The sequence below is a fragment of the Verticillium dahliae genome, genomic scaffold, assembly GCF_000150675.1.
Source record: "Verticillium dahliae VdLs.17 supercont1.26 genomic scaffold, whole genome shotgun sequence".
NCBI lineage: Eukaryota > Fungi > Ascomycota > Sordariomycetes > Glomerellales > Plectosphaerellaceae > Verticillium > Verticillium dahliae.
This window is the reverse complement of record NW_009276941.1, coordinates 424,473-431,511: the sequence shown is the minus strand read 5'-3', so window position 1 is coordinate 431,511 and position 7,039 is coordinate 424,473. Positions and strand designations below refer to the sequence as shown.

The following is a 7,039-nucleotide window of genomic DNA, read 5'->3' as shown; positions in this document are numbered from 1 at the left end:
TACGACTGGCGGCTTACCTGGCAGGAGGCAAATCCGGGCACCTAACCATCAGGCCAACGGGACAATAAATGTTGGAAAAGGAAATTGCAAGAATTCATTATATTGTCAGGAGATGCTGGTATCGAAGGAAAGAGCGCGGTGAATGGTTGCTTTGGGCTGCGCGAGATCATCCCAAGCAACCAGATTTGTTTACAGCTGCGTCGAGAACAACAGCTGCAGCCATGGCAGGAGCTGCATGTTCCTCGGCACGGTCCGCTCGACCACTCGCTTTAGAGTGAATTCACAACAAGAACCAACTTCAGAAAAACGCATTGGACTATGGCAGGTTTGGATATCTGATCAAGTCAAGGGGCACATCAATCCAGGAACACATAAAACTTTGCCTATGCTTTCACTTCTTCAAGGGAGCTCTCGATAGAAACCACGAACAGGATCAACAGACGCCTTCTGGCGTCATTGAGCAATATCAAACCCGAAGACGAACATCCAGCAGCTGTCTGGGTGCTAAGTACCTCGCTTACCCCTGAAGAAGCCGCTCAAAGCACCCATAAGCTGCGGCAACCCACTCTCTTGCCCATCTCCTTGGATCCCCCCTTGGATCCAGCCAGGAAGCTTGCCCTTGATCCTCTCCGTGCCGTAACGGCGGTCACACAATATAATGGCAGCATAATCTCCGCGGTGACGGATAGCCCGGCCAATGCTCTGATTGACGGCCCTCATGCATGCGTTCTCGTAAAAGTCCCTCGCAGCCTGCTTCGCCGCCGCCTGTGCCTTTGCTCGGTCCACCCCTGGCTCCGCTTCTAGTGCCCGCTTCAACACTGTCATCTCGACATATTCCGTCTTTGCCTTCCATTCCGGCGAGTGCATGTTCGGGTACGGCAGGCCAACAACCATGACAGCGCGGCCGAGACGGTCGGAGAAGTTGATGCCTTCACTCATCTTGCCGCCGACGACACTCAAAAGCAGGGCCCCGCGTGGCTTCGGTGCATCACTGGTGCCGTCGCCTAAGATGGCCTCGCTGTACAATGCAAGCACTTCCTCGCTGGAGGCCCCCTTGGATTCCTTGAAAACGGCCTTACGCTGCTGCATACGGGTCCAGATGGGCGTTGATTCGCCGGCGGCAGTCGTCTCCCATGCAGCAACGACCTCGTCCAGGTATCCATAGCTGGGAAAGAATACGACAATGCCGTCTGGCACGACAGCACACATGTTGAGAATGGCGAGGCCCAGCTGGTTGACCATCGCCTTATCACTGCGGCGTTGAAAGCTGAACTCAAACGTCGAGTTTGGGTCGCCGGCTCGCGAAGCAGCCAGCGTTCGGACGCAGAGGTTTGATGGCGGAATGACGTGGCCGCACCTGAGGGTCGTGAGCTTTGGCTCGGGCAGGTACGGGAAAAGATGGGCGCGATAGTCGTCGAACGGTGACATGGTGCCGCCAGCGAGGATGACAGCGCGCGCACTGGTGGCGATCGAGGAGAAGGCGTGCGTCGGTGATAAGAGAAGGTAGGAGAGCTGGATATCCGGGGCTGCACCTGGCAGCTTTTGGTAAAAGATGCGGCCTTCGGAGCTGAGATTTGTGAGGGAAACGAGGAATGACACAAATGTATGAAGAACAGGCGTGGACGATCGAGGGGCGGCTTTGTTCGAGTCATCCTCTTCGACATACGCCACGTAGCTCTCGATCTTGTAGGCGAGCTTGGAGGTTTGGATGTACTGAATGAGTTTGAAGAGGTTGATTTGGTCGATGCCTTTTGAGCGCAGGAGTTCTTTGGCGTCAACAATGCCTTGTTCGGGCTGTAGCTATTAGCAAGCGTGTGGTCAGCATGGCATGGTGAACATACCTTGAGTTGAAGGGCGCCACTCATCCAACCACTCAATCCATCCACTACACGACCTACCTGGCCGACCATAACGCGATTTTCGCCCTTGAGCTTCTTCCCAAACCTCTTGACGTAGACGCCAAGCATCAGCCGTGCCCTCTTCAGCTCGCCTAGTCGAATTTCAGATGCATACACATTGGCGACGGCATCCATGATGTTATGAGCTTCATCGACAATGACAATATTGCCTTCAAGCTTAATGCCTAAAGCTTCACGTGCGGTCTTTTGCAGAAGTAAAGGGTACGGCAGTGTGATGATCTCTGTGCCAGCGATCGCTGTGCGTGAGGCGTAGTAAGGGCACACTTCTAGAGACTTGCCAAGATGAAACAGGTCTTCAATGTCGGGTAGGGTTGCGTGGGCTGTGTCCCGGAACTGATGTGTCTTATTCAAGTTTTCCTCTTTCGGCACATACGGGCACTTGTTTTTTGATTTTGGTTGCTGCAGCTCAGCACATCGGTCGTTGATGGCCGACTGCGTCTTGAGGCGCGAGACAGCTGGATTGATGCATAGTTTTTGCCGCGATGACAATGGGAGATGCTTGACTGGTTCTTGGATAGCTTGAACAGCCGCTCCATGTTCACCCGACACGAGTGACGATGGCATAGACGACGGGAAGGACGGTCGACGGAGTTCGGCAACGAATTGCGAGAGCTGCGAATGCGTTCTTGATGTGTAAAATATCTAATAACGTTACCAGCAGCCCTCATGTCATTCCAATTGAGACAGTGCAAGCACACCTTTACGCCATCCTCGAGGATCTCCTCGTCTTCTTTGTCACGCTTCAGCCCTCCAAGGCCGTATCGAGATAGAATTTCCAGTGTCTCTTTGCCGAGGCCCGACAGAGCGTCGCTCTGCGAGGTAGGTTCGTCTGCATCATCCAGCAACCATTCTGCTTCTTCATCTTCAGGATTCTTGAGCACTTTCTTCTGGTTGCCGTCATCAATGCGGCGCCGCTTGGCGCTGCGTGCCGCGCGAGCTTTCTCCTTGAGACGGATTTGCTCCAGGCGCTGTTCACGCTGCTTCCATTTCTTGGAGATATCATCTCTTTTTCGTTGGAGGGTTTGTTCAATGATCCAATCAGGCTCATCCTCGAGGTCAACACCTGCAGAGCCGAGAGACAGCTCGTTCTCGTGCGATTTGTGATTTCGTAGCCAGGTGAGCGCAGCACATATGAGGGAGAGAGATTTGCCCTGCGATGATGAGCGCCTTGTATACTGTTCACCGAGACTGACCTACCGTGCCAGTGGGGCTCTCAAGGATTCCAATCTGCCCGTTTCCGGTCTGAAGCACCTTGTAGGCTTCTGTCATAAACTGTGTTTGTACGTCGTACGGAGTGTATGGGTGGTGGAAGTCGATGACCTCGTCGGGGGGTCCCATGGTGCCATCCGGGGAGTGACTGCATGGATCGAATAACGAGTCACCTCTTTGTACCTTAGCTTGGTCCGACTTGGAGTTGAGACTTGGTGTATCGCCTCCACAGCACTGCCACTCGCTGTGCCAAAGTCAGGCCTGGCAGACCTCGCCTCCCTGGAGTCGACGGTGAAGCTTCGGTGGAGCAGCCGCCAGACCAATGTCCTGCCGAAGAAGGGGGGCCTGCTGAGTCATACATCAACGCCCAGCATTGTCCTGAAAATAAAATCAGGTGACCCAAGCTTGCGATTACTTAGGGCTGCCTGCCCTTTCTACCAAATCGCCCAAGACAGTTAGCGCCCCACCCAGCCGATTGCCCACGCCCGCCTCTGCCCTCAGGTTCTGAAATCTTCGCAGCGACCACGAAAAACATCGACGAGACTTCACTAACCACAGCAGTGCGACTCACCACACACCGTCGCCATGCCTACCCGCCTCTCGAAGACCCGCAAGCAGTACGTTTTTGTCCCTCGAATTCCCTGAAACTCGAGACGTCGGAATTGGAACCGGTCTGGTCGACGAAGAAAAGCGCAGCGCAACAATGCCATCGCACAATCAACAAGGCTTGGGGAGCGCCGACTACGATCGCCAGACCTGGGACTGAGATGACACTTCCGAGGAAGGAAGAGACACACAACACCATGAACAATCACTAACTCATGTCACAGCCGCGGCCACGTGTCCGCCGGTCACGGACGTGTCGGCAAGCACCGCAAGCATCCCGGTGGTCGTGGTATGGCCGGTGGTCAGCACCACCACCGTACCAACCTTGACAAGTACCACCCTGGTTACTTCGGTAAGGTCGGTATGCGCTACTTCCACAAGCAGCAGAAGTACGTGAACCCCGATCTCGACTCGAACGGTGTGCTTTGGAGGAAGGGCGGTGGACAAATCGGTCAAGGCAGGCAGACATCAGAGAAGGACGGGCTTTTGGCCATCACTCTGCGCAAGAGCTGGGAAACGGACGCGGAAGATTTGTCCTGAGCCACCAACGGCCCCCGACCCCGAAGCACATCGATCGAGCGAGACGAAACCCCTCCCACGACGACCCCGCTAACCCCCCTCACAGCCACTTCTGGAAGCCCGTCGTCAACCTCGACAAGCTGTGGTCGCTCGTTCCCGTCGAGCAGCGTGACGCCTACATCAAGGGCGAGAAGAAGGACGTCATCCCCGTCATTGACCTTCTGCCCTTCGGCTACTCCAAGCTGCTCGGCAAGGGCCGCATCCCCGAGATCCCCCTCGTCGTCAAGGCCAGGTGGGTCAGCAAGCTGGTCAGTACCAACCCTGTCGCTCCGTATTACAGGCCTCTCCGCAGTACACTAACACGACGCAGGCTGAGAAGAAGATCACCGAGGCCGGCGGTGTCGTCGAGCTCGTCGCATAAATTTCGATTAGCCAGGGAAAACGGATGTGGGAGGTAAAACAAGCTTGCGCGGAGAGAAGGGGACCACGGACGAACAATATCACGGGGTAGTGGGAGCGCGAGACGCAACGGCACGCCGGCGTCTTCGCAAGCCAGCTCCCAATCGGGTCGGCGGACTACTGAAGTAACCAGCAACAACCGCCCCCTTTTCCTGTCATTGTCACTTTTCAGAAGCCGGTTGTGGAAATGGAAATTTTCAAGGACAAAAACCGGGCCCTGGGATGGCTTCTCGCGCATTGCATGAATGGGGACATGAATTTTTCCACGGAGTTAAACCGAATGAAAAAGGGTTGATCTTCTGCAACGGCCCCCGCCCTCTTCCAGTTCAATCGGCTTTCCGAGCGTCACGCTGTTCATGTCACGCTCTGGTATTGGCTTGGACACGGGGCATGATCATGATTAATGCATTGATGGCCGCTTCTGTGCCTGCCGTCGGTATGACGACTTACGCTGTCTAATAATGCCCTTGACGCCGTGCCTCTGTTGTACAAACTCGAAATCGTCTCAAATGCATTCCTCCATCAAGATTCCACCAAAGCCATTTCATCATAAGCATCTTCGCGAACCAAAGGAAGCCCCTCAGCCAAGAATGGGTGGTCCAGAGCATCATTGGCACTGGTTCTCTTTGCCGGATCCAAGTCCATGCACCTCTCCAGGAAATTGACAGCCATCTTCTCTTCTTCGTTGAGTGGTTGGCCTCTGGGGTCGCCCTCGCGATCGTTGGGCGACCGACACGTAGACCACAGCACGAGCTTTTCGAGCGAGAAGCCACTGAGGCCAATGGTGGGAATGTTCGTCTCGAACATGCAGCCGTGCAGGGCGCCCGCGGCGCGCATCTTCTTGGTGCCGAACATGGTGCCAATCTCAATCATGGCCTCCACGTCGTCGGCGCTGTTAAAGAAGGGAAAGCGTTTGCTCAGGATCGTGAGTAGGATGACACCGGCGCTCCAGATATCAATCTTGGTCGTCTGCTCTGTGCACTTGAACAGGACCTCAGGGGCTCGGAAACCACGAGTACCTGCTCGATTGGCGCGGCGCGAGGGTCTTGTGTCGTTCTTGGGGTAGCCCGTCTGGGGGCCGTTGAGGTGCGCGACACTGTTGGCCAGACGATTGCGCCGGACAGCGGACTGTTCGTGGCAGAGGCAGGGTTTCGCATCGACACCCTCGCGCTCGGCAAGGCCAAAGTCGACAAGGACACCACGGCGAGAGGAAGGGTCGTAGAGAAAATTGGTTGGCTTGATGTCGCGATGCAGAATCCGTTTCTCGTGCACAAAGGTAAGGGCCATGAAAAGTGAGCGCATGTAGACGACTATATCGGAGATTGTCATCTGGCGGAAGTAGTCGCGAAAATCCTCGTGGCGGAAGTAGGGCAGAACGGCCAGGACCTGGTCGGTAGAGCGAAACGCGGTGATCAGGGGGCACACTGAGGGAGAGTTGCGCAGGTCATACAACAGCTCGAGTTCGTTGAAGATGCGTGCTGGTGACGAGGTGACGTAGATCTTCTTGACAGCAACGAAGCGCCCTGCTCGCGCCTTCATCCTGCCGTAGCGATCCCTGTCGTCGTGGTGTCCGTCCACGTCCCAATCATTGTCATATTCTTCGTAAAGCAAGTCCTCGGCTTTGTAGACGGTCGAAAATGTGCCTACGGAAGGTGTCAACCAGGTCCACAAGATTGGGTCAGGGGGGAGGGGGGGCAAGGGAAGCAGCTTACCCTCTCCAATGCGCTTAATCAGGCGGTACTGGTTTCGAAAGCCTGGAAATACTTCTTGCAGCCTGTCCATCTCTTGTTGCACGCCTGAGTCGACCTCTGGTTCTTCTGAGGTCAGAGAAGAGCCGTCGCTTGGGTATTCGGAGTCGGCGTATTTGTCATCTGGCACTTCTTCGGGAACCTCTTCTGGTACCGCTTCCTCTGTGCGAAGTTCGGACTCGACCATCATTTCTGTGTCTTCCGTGCGTGGCACATCCTCGTGTATCTCAAAGGCATCGCCAGCGCGTCGCCGGACGGCCGTCATGTCGGAGACGAGGAGACTGTTCAACTGGAGGGACGGAGGGCAGCGGGAGAGGTAGAGACTACAGCACGCAGACGTGTGCCTTAAAACGAAGTGGTAGTTGTGCAATTGACTTTGAGGATATGTATCAGAGGGGGTATCAATGAGTTTGGAATGTTTCGGTGCGTGCAGTTGGTCAGCCTTCAGACAAGCACATGGCGAAAGTCGATTCCACAGCCGGTGTGGAGTGGAGGGGTCCTTCACTGCTGGTGGGGCGCTTTCCAATGGTGTCTATTAGTGAGCGCGCGCGAAGCAGCCAATGCGGGGGGCGCGTCGAA

General features: G+C 55.4%; 3 protein-coding genes across 3 annotated transcripts; 1 reads left to right on the top strand and 2 right to left on the bottom strand.

Annotated features, from left to right (window-relative positions):
- Positions 1 to 361: 361 nt before the first annotated feature.
- Positions 362 to 3,409, bottom strand: VDAG_09548 (fanconi anemia group J protein). The gene is made up of 4 exons (XM_009658509.1): positions 3,117 to 3,409; positions 2,618 to 3,070; positions 1,899 to 2,531; positions 362 to 1,794 (listed from the first exon to the last, which is right to left on the bottom strand). The coding sequence occupies exons 1-4, from the start codon at positions 3,255 to 3,257 to the stop codon at positions 505 to 507; spliced, it is 2,517 nt and encodes an 838-aa protein (XP_009656804.1). The 5' UTR covers positions 3,258 to 3,409; the 3' UTR covers positions 362 to 504.
- Positions 3,410 to 3,713: 304 nt separating this feature from the next.
- Positions 3,714 to 4,674, top strand: VDAG_09547 (60S ribosomal protein L27a; the record flags this gene model as incomplete). Its single annotated transcript, XM_009658508.1, has 4 exons — positions 3,714 to 3,745; positions 3,959 to 4,123; positions 4,360 to 4,561; positions 4,624 to 4,674. The coding sequence occupies 4 exons, from the start codon at positions 3,714 to 3,716 to the stop codon at positions 4,672 to 4,674; spliced, it is 450 nt and encodes a 149-aa protein (XP_009656803.1).
- A 560-nt stretch (positions 4,675 to 5,234) lies between these two features.
- VDAG_09546 (cell division control protein) lies at positions 5,235 to 6,725 on the bottom strand (the record flags this gene model as incomplete). The annotated part of the gene is made up of 2 exons (XM_009658507.1): positions 5,235 to 6,355; positions 6,425 to 6,725. 2 exons carry the CDS (start codon positions 6,723 to 6,725, stop codon positions 5,235 to 5,237), a joined length of 1,422 nt encoding a protein of 473 aa, XP_009656802.1.
- Between the last annotated feature and the right edge of the window lie 314 nt (positions 6,726 to 7,039).

Coding starts and splice junctions, on each gene's coding strand:
- VDAG_09548 (XM_009658509.1), bottom strand. CDS start 3,257: ATGGGACCCCCCGACGAGGTCATCGACTTCCACCACCCATACACTCCG. Junction 2,532..2,617: donor TCCTCGAGGATGGCGTAAAG/GTGTGCTTGCAC, acceptor ACGCATTCGCAG/CTCTCGCAATTCGTTGCCGA. Junction 1,795..1,898: donor ATCGCGTTATGGTCGGCCAG/GTAGGTCGTGTA, acceptor TAATAGCTACAG/CCCGAACAAGGCATTGTTGA.